General features: G+C 59.3%; 1 protein-coding gene across 2 annotated transcripts in view; it reads right to left on the bottom strand.

The window, feature by feature from the left end:
• The window catches only part of GTF2IRD1 (GTF2I repeat domain containing 1), a 109,300-nt gene that overhangs the window by 5,409 nt on the left and 91,248 nt on the right, over positions 1-12,643 (bottom strand). For both annotated transcript variants that reach the window (XM_012640251.1, XM_012640250.1), the window contains 2 exons: positions 675-752; positions 239-431 (listed from right to left, as the gene is read on the bottom strand). In XM_012640251.1, the coding sequence (XP_012495705.1) occupies positions 239-431; positions 675-752 (271 nt within the window). The remainder of the gene's footprint in view (positions 1-238; positions 432-674; positions 753-12,643) is intronic.

Here is a 12,643-nt window from a genome sequence, read left to right as displayed (position 1 = left end):
GGTTTGGAATGAGGACAGCTGGGTCTGGATCCCAGCTGACCCACCGTGACCCCGACTCTCACCCCCACCCCTCCTTGCTGTGGGTGTCGGTTTTCTCACCCTGGACCTGTGAGGTGAAAGCCAGAGCTCCCTCGCTCCCTCTGCCCCTCCCTCCCCGACCCCTGGCTGGGCCTGCTTTGCTGTTCCCTCCCAGCTGCAGGCAGTACCCTTCCCGTGGCCCCGGGTGCGGGGCACTCACTGGAGCTGGTTGATGATGACCATGCGGACGTGCTCCCGGGCCTTCAGGATCTTCTCCAGCCGGTGGATGTCGTACGTGTTGGGGTTCCGGAAAGGGATGTCGTCGGGCAGGCCTGTGACCTCAACGGCGTCTGGGCTGTCCCGGATCAGCTTGTAAGGGACCAACACAGGCCGGTTCAGGCCCAGGGCCTCACCTAGAGGGCACAGGGGGTTGGCGTGAGGGCAGATGTCCCCTGTCAATGGCAAAGCCCGCTAGGGAAGGGGCTGGAATCCGGCGCACCCCAGCTCAGCAGCTGCCACACCCAGAGAGCGCATCAATCAACACACCCACACCACACAGTGTCAGGGCCAGGGCTGCTGTGTCCCCGGGGCGCAGGCAGGCCAAGCTGGCTGCAGAGGGAGGGGGCCACTCAGGAGGGCGGCCCCACGGCACTGACCGTATTTCTCATTGAAGAGCTCCTTCACCTGCTCCCGGAGGATCACCTTCTCCCCTAGTCTGTTGGCGTCATCTTCATCTACGAGAGGAGGACAGGGGCATGAGAGCTGGCAGTGGCTCAGCCACAGAACCTGCTCCTTCTCCCAGGCGGTGTGGAGGGACCACCTGCTCCCCTGCAGCGCACTCTGGCCTGCTGTCCAACCATCCGTCCATCTGCCCACCCACCCGTCCATCCATCCATCCACATTGTCTTAGCAGCACCCCCGGCACAGGCCCTGCGCCAGCAGGTGGCAGGTTTCCTCCCCTGAGGGGCTCACAAGCCCAGAGGGGGTGTCCCCTAGTCACAGCTCGCACCCTTCAGAGTGCAAGGGGACACACTTACGAGGAGACAAGGGGCAGGGATCGGGGTGTCCACCTGTCTGAGCAAGTGTGGGAGGTCCCCAGGACAGCAGGATGTTTAACGTAGCCCTTGGGACATGGGGTGGAGGTGGGAAGACACCCGGGCGGACAGCTGTGCACAGGACTGAAGGGTGAAAGGTCTCGTGTGCTGGTTGTGGCTGAGCTTCCGGGTGGTACAGGGAAGGTGACGGTGACGGGCCCAGCGAGGTCTGTGAGTAGGGGCTGGCACGTCAGGAGCCACCCCGGCTGCTCGCGGGCCAAGGCCTGTGACTGGGGAAGCGGACTGCGCCTGGGAGCAGGGGTGGGGCCCAGGCAGCTGCCATGCCAGCAGCTGCTGGTGCCCCGGTGAGCTCCTCCCGTCCCTGTTCATAGCCCAGAGGAGCGGCTGAGGCCACGTAGCCCCGGAGGCAGGGCCTGGCTAGAGAAGGGTCCCGGGCAGAGCCTCGAAGGAGCCCTCGGGCCTGTGGCCAGGGTGGGAGGGGGCTGGGGTGCGGGAAGCCCCTCTCTGGGGAGCATGTGGCCACACTGCTGGGCCTCTGGGGGCGGGTGGGAGGAGCCAGTCACAGGCAAGGCGATGCGGGCAGAGCAGACAGAATGGGTCTTTGGAACAAAACTCCTGTTTTAATCTTGAAAACCTTAGGCAGGACTCACTTCCGTTGAGGAGGCCAGCTCGGAACTGCCCCTCGCAGGCTGGGGCTCTGCGCTGCCCAGACCCCACGGTGGCCGGCCTCATGCACCCCGCCAGGGAGGAGCCCAGCTCCCAGTGCGGCCGCCCACGGGGCAGGCAGCTTCCCGCTCCCCACACTGACCTGAGGCCGGCACCTGCTCCCGGAGCCCCTTCACCCGCCACTGGGGCCCTCCCAATCCCTGTAGGGCCCTGGTCTGGCCCGTCCACGCCCTGCTCCTGCCCCTGGAATCGGGAGTTGCTCCGTCTCCCTCCAAGGCTGACCACCCCCAGCACCCTAGAGACACGACATCACACACAACATCCCCCTCCAGCGTCCCCATCTTGGGGAGGGCTGCCCCTCCCTACTCGGCCGCACCAAGACCCTCAGCTCAGCACCCGCAGGACCCTCCTTGTCCCCCATGTCCCAACAGGGCCCTTCCAGGTGGTCTTCAGGACCCCAGATGTGGCAAGAATGAACCTAACCCCACTCCAGGTCCCGCACAGAAAACTGTGGGTCCTGGGCCCCAGGGCCAGCTCCTGGGGCCTGCGGGGAGGCAGGGGCATTTTCCATCTGTTCCCGTGCCACCGAGGATTTCTCTGGGGACAGGATTCTGAGTGGCACGGCAGCGCACGCACGCCTGGACCACACACTGGCGTGTAGACAGACGCTATGCTGGCAGCTTCCCAGACACGACCATGGTTGCCCCTCACCGCAGCCAAGGACGTGGACACTCAGAGAGGTCAAGAAATGCGCCCAACGTCACACAGCTGCTGAGCGCCAGGAATACTCTGTTTGACCCCAAAATCCTGGTCTCTCCACTCCACCATGTGCCCTGGGTTTCCTGAGGTCTCAGTTTCCCCATCTGTAGAAAGGGTGGGGTTGATCTTTACGGTGTTTTCCTCTGCATTTCTTGCTCTCGCCCACAATCCCGCGCTCCTGTCTTCTCCTTCTCCTGTGCCGGGGGCAGGGCAGGATTTGTGGCAGGTGCCTGACAAAGCCTGCTGGCCTGCAAGGAAGTGGGCAGGCCCCCAGAGACCCAGCCCAGTCAGCTGAGGTCACCGTGGTTGGAAGTGGCACAGACAGGTGTGGCTGTCTCTGTGCACGCTGTGTGTCTGCAGGGCACACCCACTTGCCACCCGCCTCGCTGGCTCCCGCTGCCTGAGGGCGGTGTGGATGGACAGACACCAAGGCAGGACAGACCTGAGCCCCACACTGTCCTCCGCCTGGGAGAGGTGGCGCCATGGAGAGGCACAGAACTTAAAAGTCGGAAACGCGGGCTTGTGTTGTTCCCCGGATAAATATTTCTCGAGCCCTTTTGGACGCCGTGCTGCCCCTCAAAGAGCGCCAAAGACAGCTCATAACTGTCACGCACCCTGGGACCATGTAGCAGGGACCCTGCCCCAGCCGGGGTCAGGGATGGCCTCCCAAAGGAAGTGACAGCCACTCAGGGCCCAAAGCTCCATGAATGCAGCCTCTTCCACACGTGGGGGCTCATCCCGCTGACCCCCGAGGCAGTTGTGACAGGCAAGACACGCACGCATCTGCTGGTATCCTGCAGGTGCTCAACACACGCTCGCTGGCGAGGAAACGCGCCCCTCCTTCCAGGTCTCGCCTGGTCCAGGGCAGAGAGCGCCCCCATCCCAGGCCGCAGCTAAGGAGGAGGAGTGGCGTTATGGGCGGCCGACAGGACACCAAGGCAGCTCTGTACGGGGCACACAGGCCCAGGCTGGGAGCCAGGAGTGGGGGGAGCTGTCACCGTCCGGACACTGGGGCCTGGGCTGCCCGAGGGGGCTGGCAGCGCGGGGGGCGTCCTGAATACCTCTGGGGCGTGGCGGGCGGAGTGGTGCCTTTGTCAGTGACACGGAGAGCAAAGGCGGCCATACCACGTGCAGACACCGTGCTGGGCCCGCACACGCCTTGCCCACGGGATGCTTCCAGCTCAGCCTCAGGCCTCAGCAAGGAGCCCAGGTTCCTCTGTCTGCTCTTGCTTCTGCCACCTCTTTGTTTTTATTTCATTTAGAGGGAAGCACTACATGTTCTCGAAGGCTGAGTTTTTGAAGGAAGTGGGGCAGGGCAGGCTCTGGCGGGGGCTGGAGCGGGAAGAGCTCCAGAGAAGCCAGGGCCGCTCGCTGGGCCGGGTGGGTAAAGGGGTGACCCACTCTCTGGGAGGGAACCTGAGCCACAGGTGAGGAGCCCCCCACCTGCCGTTTTCTGGGACCTGCCACGGGGTTTGTGTCTGTGCCCCAGCCCTGCTCTGCCCATTCCTGTAGGGGAAGGGGCAACGCACCAACCTGAACAGACACTTGTGCCACGCTCCGAGGGGCACGGGCCCGTGCCCTCTCCCATGACATGAACCGTGGCCACTGTCTGACCGAGGAAGCGTGCCCACCCACGCTGGTCAGCCCCGAGGGGGAAGCTGAGATCCTCGTCAACCCAGATGGCCCAGCTGAGGGGGCCCCTTCATGGGCAGCAGGTGGGTCATGAGACCCCCTTCCCGACAGAACCAGGCTCCTGCCTGCACTGCCACACAGCCACCATACGGATCTCGGCCCGTCTCCAGGGACTTCCCCGAGGACTGCTGTGGGCAGCGGCGGCCTGGGCCGGAACAGGGCCGCCCTGGCGAGCCCGGTCACCTCCACGGCTCGTCTGCTCACAGACAACAACAGCATCAGGAAACCGCCCAGCGAGCTGCTGAGGACACCGGGGCCGGGCACAAGCACCAGGGCCCTGCGGGGTGGTGGCCATAGCCCCGTGGTCTTCCCAAGAGGCTGACCACCAGGTTCAAATCCTGGCTCTGCTATCAGCTTGTGACCTTGGGCAACCCCTTAAGCACTTGATGTCCTCATCTGTGAGGCAGCGATGACAACAGCGAAGCCCGCGGAGGGCTGCCGTGAGGATGGCGTGAGCACGTGGACGCCAGCGCCTGGCCGGACGGAAGGGTTGCTTATTGATGTTCCAATGCCGGGTCAGCAAACCTATTCTGGGGGGACCTCCCTGAGCCCTGCTGAGCCTGGGCTGGCTGTAAGGGACACGATGGTTACAAACATTTCTGAATGTCTCCATTTGGAAATGTCAGGACTCAATGTCAGGGGGTGTCCTCAGTGTACCTGCTTGAATGCTTATATAGAGTACGCAGGAAGGCGGTCGCCGGGGCCAGTGATGGGGGAGGTCCTAGTAGATAGCAAGACAATCTTGATTCTAACTCTAAGGCTGTGTAGCGTTTGGAAAGCTGCTCAAACTCTCTGAGCCTCAGTTTCCACATCCCTCAAATGGAAATCGTGCCCTGCTGGGAGAATCTAGTATCACATACAAAAATGTACTCTAAAAGAGGGTTTGTTTCATCCATCGTGGAGAGAACATGTTCGGAAACGCACCAAGTAGCCTTTCTAATGAAGCATGCCAGGGTGGGAGGGGCCTTGCCTCGTGGTCTGACCTGGGTGCTGTCCAGAAAGCCCTGCTGGGCCTGTCCCCACCGCAGGGACCTGACGTGCTACCCACTGGCCCTGGGCCGAGACACCCTGCACGGACAGGCACCCCCCGCAACCCCACCCTCGGCGTTTCTCCTGCCTCTTCCGGCACTTTCTGGGTTTGTGGTCTCCTCTCTCTGACGCAGGCCCTGGCTGCGCAGGCAGCCCTCGTCCTGCCCTCTCCAATGTGCCGTCTGTTCGCTCGAGGATTAACTGAATTCTGCCCAGGGAAAAACACAACCAGGCTGGCTGAATCACAGTCGTGCTAAGTACACAATTTTAAACCCCTTGGTTTAAATGCGGGCTGGCTCCACAGCTCTCTCCCAGGGCAAAGTACAAGCGCCCTGGCCAGCCGTGGCCTGTCCCCACCTCGTCTGAGGTCTCCAGCTCAGAATGATGACTTCGGCCAGAGGGACGCAGCCAGTGGCAAGGCGAGGGCTACTGAGAGGGGCGAGACTGGGACCTGCCAGGGAAGTTACGAGTATCCCCCTCTCCGGTCCTGTTCCACTCGACAGAGCCCCAGCCTTCTGCCAGGCCCGGGCTGGGGCGTCCAGGCATACGGGAGACCGGGGGTGCCTGGCCCTCCAGCGGAAGTGTGGCTATTGCAGGGGGGGCCCTGCCTCGGTGGAACAGGCTGCCTCGTGCAGGGAGCAGGGGCCACTGTTAGGAGAAGGCAGGTGGGGACGAGCCATGTCCCTCCCTTAAGCTCCACAGCCTGCACGCGACCTCCCTTTCCTGGCACCGGACCTTCCCTGGACAAGAAGGTTCGCCAGGAATTCCGCCACCTCTGTGCTGTGGGTGAGGAAGGTGAGGCTCGGAGAAGGGCAGGTCCTACTGCCGTGGGGAGGGGCCCTCGGCCGGGCCTGGGCCCCCCGCCTGTGGTTTTCCTGCCATGCCAGCCCTGGACACAGAGTACAGGGGGGCCCCTTGGGTTTGACACACTTTACAAAGGGAACCTTCTGGAAGTGGGACTGGGCTTGTTGAACTGCTCTCTGGGTCCCGAAGACCCCTTCTGAACCTCTCTGGCGCCCAGACACACCAGAGCCATCAGATCACCAAATCCAACATTATGGTGGGCCGGGGGTGGTGGGGAGGCTGCGGGCGTGGGGACACGCACTCTCCCCCTCTGCTGTGTAAGGTGCACTCACGGGCCCCGGCGGGTGCAGAGCCACGGAGGGAACCGAGTGGCTGCTCCTGGGCCCTGCCACCGGCACCGAAGCAGCACGTGCCCTCCCTGGGGACGTCCCACCCGGGGGAGGGAGACACCGCTGAGTTTGTCAGTCCCGGCGCCCCCACCTCTGCCCCAGCAGGACTCAGGACCGTCGGGTTCCTGGAAGTCCCAGGAGGGAGGGAAAGCGTGAGGCCTCAGCTGGCCTGGCCGGCCAGGTCTCCCACCCGGGGAAGGCCAGGGCAGAGAGGGGCTGAGGTGAGCCAGCTTCCCTGCTGCCCTCTGCCCTGTCCACGGGGTGGTGTCACCACCAAGCCACCACCCCGGGGCAGCTGTGAGCACAGGTGCCAGTGAGGGGCAGTGCGATGCCCCCGTCCTGCTCGGCAGCATCTGCCTGAGGGGCTCAGGTCCACCTTCCGCCTTCCTGGGAGGCAGCAAGGAATGAGACCTGGCTGCTGATTCCGATTTTCCGTGCCTCAGTTTCCTTTCCATGGAGTGGGGACAATATGTGCCCAGGTTGCAGGACTGTTGTGTAAGGATTTGGGATGGGTGACTGCAAAGTGCTAGACATGGCACCTGGCACCTGTTGCCTGTTGGTGTCTGCTGAGTGGCAGGTCACTCTCACCTGCTGGGACTCACTGTCCTCTGGACACCAGGGGGGTGCCAGCTCCCATGTCACGGGTATGACAGGGGCGGGTGGTGCTGGGTCTGAGTGGGAGCACAGAGACTCCCTGCCGCCAGGGGATACTGCTCTCTCAGTCCCCTGTACGTCCGGTGCCGGGAGAAGGCGGATTACGTCTCTCGCGCCTGCACGGCTCGGTAAGCAGCTGCACACACAGCATGCGTTGTGGCCCACACGCAGCACGAGTTCAGGCTTGTAGCAACCCATCTGGATGGGATCCTCAACCCCATTTGACAGACGAAGAAAATAAGGCACAGAGTGGTTTGGTGATTTGTCTAATGACACACAGCTGGAGAGCGGCAAACCCAAGACTTGAACTCCTGTTCATTTGTTCAATACTTACTGAGTACCTTCCAGGTGTGGGGCCTCTGCTAAATTCAAAGAGGAACATAGGGTTCGGGGTCTAGTTGGGAGACAGGTAAGCAAACTGGCATTTGTCCTCCAGAGGGACGTCTATTGTGGTACAGTCACACCCACAGAAGATTACAGAGCCGCAAGAACACACCAGCTACAGCTACACGCTTTGACATCACGTTCCAGAAATGTAAGTGGGGAAAAGTAAGTCCCAGACTAGACACAATAAGATACCGTCATCGTAAAAGTAGAAATATAAGCAAAATGAAATAATTTTTGCTTAGACGAACATTACATGCAATAAAACTGTAAAAATTAACTTGCGAACGGTGATTATATCATGGAGGAGAACTGCCACGGAAGACATTTTTGGGAATTTGAAAGTAGATTATATATTAGATGACAGGGAATTATTAAGTTTCCTAAGTGTGATAATAGCGCGGTAGATGCGTAAGAGAATGCCATTGTTCTTAGGAGATGCGCGTTGAAATATTTAGGCATGTAGAGTCAAGATGTTTGCAACTTACTTCAAACGGAGAGACAGAAAGAAAAGGGGTGTGCGTGTGTAAGTGAGAGAGTGGGGGGGAGAGGGTGGAGGGAAGGAAGGAGGAGAAAATGGCAAAATGTTAAGAATTAGGGAATCCAAAGAAAGGCTTTACACGGGCAGTCACTGTACTATTCTTTCATCTTTTTCTACAGTTTTGAAGTTTTTCAAAATAAAAAGTTGGAGGAAAAGATAAGAGGAAGACAAACATAAAATTCAGGATGTTTGTTCTGGGCAGAGGAGGACAGTGTGGGTATTTTACTGGAACTGTTCTAACTTGTAGACGGTGGTGGATTCCTGGGTGTTCGAGGCAGCATTTACTAGCGAGGGAACAAAGAACGTGGGGAAACGCAAATGGAGGAATAGAGAGACAGGAATACTGAATGCGATATGGTACCCTGGGTCGATCCTGGGAATTGAATGCATCCAAGTTCACCCTTGTGGAGCCACATTAATTTCTCAGTTTTTTTTTTTTTTTTTTTTTTTGAGACAGAGTCTGGCTCTGTCACCTGGGCTAGAGTGCCGTGGCGTCAGCCTAGCTCACAGCAACCTCAAAATCCTGGGCTCAAGCAATCCTACTGTCTCAGCCTCCCGAGTAGCTGGACCACAGACACGCGCCACCATGCCCGGCTAATTTTTTCTACATATATTTTTAGCTGTCCAATTAATTTCTTTCCATTTTTTGGTAGAGACGGGGTCTCGCTCTTGCTCAGGCTGGTCTCGAACTCCTGAGCTCAGAACGATCCGCCCGCCTCGGCCTCCCAGAGTGCTAGGATTACAGGCGTGAGCCACCGCGCCCGGCCAATTTCTCAGTTTTGACAAAGGTACCATGGTCGTGTGAGACGGTAACATCTCACGTGGGCCAAGGGGCATTTGGGAAATCTCTGTATTATCTGGGTGACTTTTTGTACATTGAAAATTATTTCAAAATAAGCAGTTATATCAATCACTTGTTACATGCTGGGATCTATAGTGAGAGTCGGTCACGACCAGGGATCACGGTAGATGGGCTCCATGCATGAGGTCCATTGGGGAGGGGGAGGGAAGAAAGCAAACCCTCTGCCTCCCCCAGTTCCCTCAGGCCAGGCTCTGTGTCCCCAATCAGCCCACCTCCCCTTCCTGGGGTGGGTGGTGGATGGGCCACACTTGCTGGGGTAGGTGCTCTGAGCTCCTCCCTGGAGCCAAGCTGCGTGACCTCCAGCACCCACAAAGGGCTGGGACAAAGGCCACCCGGTTTCCCCAGCTGGAAGGGGACTCTCTGGCTGAGGCTCTTTCACTGCCCCCTGGGCTGCCAAATACTGGCATGCAAATTCCACGTGTGATCCCATTTTACAGATAAGGAAACTGAGGCTCAGAGACATCAAGGTGCCTGCCCAAGACTACCACAGCCACACGGTCTGCAATGGGTGGTGCTAAGACCTGAACCCAGCTCTCTGATCCCCGAGTACTGCTGAGAAGAGCCCAGTATCTTCTTGATGGCTTTCTCACAAACTCTCCTGTGACCCTAAAGCTCAACCCTCCCAGCCAGGCTGGGCAGAGCAACAGACTCATTTTGTTGTGTGGGTCAGTCCTGGACAGACAATCCTGGGGCCAGACACACCTACGGCCCTTCCCGGGGGTAGCCGCCTCCTGCCCCTGTGGGCCCCAGCTGCATAGCTGACCAGGCCCAGGTGGTACTGACCCGAGGCCAGCAAAGGCCTAGGCTGAACTGTGGCCAAGACTGGCCGGGCACAGAATGTCGCTCACCAAGCAGGATGGGCAGGGCATCAATGCCTCTCTTGGGAGAGGTGGACAGATGTGGGCAGCCGACCGCTCAGGCCAGGGGCGGGGGTGTTTTGGAGGACGCATGTTGCGGGTCACATTTGTCCAGTGACGACAACAGCAGCCAACGCTATAGCCAGCTACATGAGAACACGTGCCCCTTGCGGGCTGAGGGCTTTGTCAGCTTTCATCGGCCTGTTCACAGTTACAGCCCTGGCACCTACGGTAACGCCCGGCATGTCACAAGCAAGGAATAAACCAACGTGAGAGACACTGAGCTCTTATGTGCCAGGCACTGCTCTCAGATCCTTGCAGAGACTCAGCCCTGCAGGCTGGCCCCGTGAGTGTCCCTATTTCAGAGAGGAGGATGCTGCGGCATGGAGAGGAGGTGACCTGCCCCAGGCTCCGCAGCGGGTACGTGGGGAGCTGGGACTCAGCCCAGACTTGGACACCCTGCAGGACAGCCTCTCTCTGTCCTGGCTGCGTGGACAGCGGGAGGCGTGCTCAAAGCCTCGGCCTGTCATCACGGTGACTCCTCACTGTCACCTTGTTTCCACCTATGGGGAGGAACGGACAGCTCTGCCTCCTGCCCGGTCCGCAGTGCCGTCCTCTTGCGTCTCTCTGCACCCACAACCCCAAACCCACATTTTCCAGCTGCCTTCCATGGTCCTCCTGAATCTGTTCCTCCTCCCTGGGCGTCTCACAGGTCCCTGGCCCCTCTCCCACACGGTCACTCTGCAGGCTGCGTGGTGGCATCCAAGGTGTCCACGTCCTGATCCCTGCAGCCTCTGAACGGTTCCTTCTGTGGCAGAAGGACTTCGCTGCTGTAAGTGAAGGATCCTGAGAGCGGAGGGTGGTCCCGGGTCCCCAGGGGCCCTACATGGAACCACAGGGGCTTTATCAGAGGGACGCAAGGTCGGAAGCAGGAGGACAAGGCATGACGAAGAAGACAGAGGCAGGGGCCACAGTCAAGGACAGAGGCGGCCTCTGGAGCTGAAAGATACAGGGACGACTGTCCCCTAGTGCCCCAGAAGCCCCCCTGACACCTCTAGCCTCAGAGGTCTCATTTCAGACTTCTGATCTCCAGAACTGTAAGGCCACAAGTCTGTGCTGTTTGAAGCCACTGGATTTGGGTAATTTGCTACAGTAGCAACAGGAAGCTAACACAGACCCCAGCGCCGGCCTGCCTCCACCCACGAATGCAGCCCAGAGGTCCCGGGAAACCTGCTCACTGTCATGGAGCAGATGACGGAGACTCAGGGCTGCCCGACTTCATGCAGCACGGAGGGGACCCTCTTTTCGTGGCCCGCCTTGTGTGGCATCTATGATCCTAGATAAGGCGTTGTACCTACGAGGGGCAATTTTCCCCTCTGTCCCCAGGGAGCCCGAGTCCTGCTGAGAAGCCATCGCTGCTCTGAGCCTGAGCCCCAGGTCCCTGCAAGATGCTCGGCCGGGTCCCTGGGCCCTGGGATCTTCCCAGCAACAAGACACAGAGAGGGGTGGGGTTTCCCACCAGCTCCAGGGCAGCACCCACGCCTGTGTACCTCTGGCCTCACTGGCTCAACGGCACCAGGGCTGGGCCTTGGGTCTGCCCTCTGAGCCCACTGGCTCCTGGATGATCTCATCTCTTTCAGGGCTTTAAACACCAGTTGTATCTTACGAGTCCCCAAATTATACCTCCAGCCTGGGCCTGCCCCCCGAGCCCCGGCTTGTGCCCCGGGCTCCTCCCGCGTCTGCCCATCTCAGCTAATGGCCCTTCCATCCTTGCAGCTCAGCCCGAATCTCTGAGGTCAAACCTGACCGCTCTCTTTCTCAACGTCAGCAAGTTCTGTTGGCTGTTGCTCCAAGATACACCTAGAGCCAATGACTCACCGCCCACGGCCGCCACCAGGCCTCGCCTGGATTATCATTACAACCGCCCGTGTCTCTCTGTGCTTCCGCCTGTCTGTCCTCAACCCAGCCAGAGGGGTTCTGCTGAAGCAAGTCGGATCCTGTTCTCCACTGCTCAGCACGGCGCTGGCTCCCAACTTACTGGGAGCAAAAGTCAACGTCCTTATCCGGCTACACATGATCTTCCCCTTCCATTTCCCCTGACCTCCTCCCTCTAACACCCTGGCAGGTGACCTCAGGACCTTTGCAGCTGCTGTTCTCTCTCCCTGCAATGCTGTTCCCTGCTGTCCTTTAGGCTTTTACTCCAAGGTGCCCCCCTTAGGCCCTGCCTATATACTCTTGCAATCCCCTGACAGTAAACACAATCCCTGCCACCTGAGGCCCTGCTTCTCCTTGGCACTCACATCTAACACCCGTATGCTCTACAAACCCTGTTGATTCTCTGCACCCCCCAACCCCGAATCTTAGCTCCGTGGGGTTTTTGTTGTTGTTGTTTGAGACAGGGTCTCACTCTGTCACCTGGGCTAGAGTACAGTGGTCTCATCACAGCTCATTGCAACCTCAAACTTCTGGGTTTGAGCAATCCTCCTGCCTCAGCCTCCCCAGTAGCTGGGACTACAGGCATGTGAAACCACGGCCGACAGGCTAATTTTTCTATGTTTTGTAGAGATGGGGAGGTTGGTCTTGAACTCCTGGCCTCAAGTGATCCTCCCACCTCAGCTTCCCAGAGTGCTAGGATTACAGGCCTGAGCCACCACACCCAGCCAGGGGTTGTGTTTTAATCAGTGTCTGGGTTTTTTTTAGCAGGGCGGACAGAGTCTCTCTCTGTTGCCCGGGCTAGAGTGCCGTGGCGTCAGCCTAGCTCATAGCAACCTCAAACTCCTGGGCTCAAGTGATCCTCCTGCCTCAGCCTCCCAGGTAGCTGGGGCTACAGGCGTGTGCCACTATGCCCGGCTAATTTTTTCTATATATTTTTAGTTGTCCAACTAATTTCTTTCTATTTTTAGTAGAGACGGGGTCTCTCTCTTGCTCAGGCT

This window comes from Propithecus coquereli, unplaced genomic scaffold, assembly GCF_000956105.1.
Source record: "Propithecus coquereli isolate 6110/MARCELLA unplaced genomic scaffold, Pcoq_1.0 Scaffold150, whole genome shotgun sequence".
NCBI classification, from domain to species: Eukaryota; Metazoa; Chordata; class Mammalia; order Primates; family Indriidae; genus Propithecus; species Propithecus coquereli.
The sequence above is the reverse complement of the archived record's forward strand: the minus strand, read 5'-3'. Positions and strand labels throughout refer to the sequence as shown.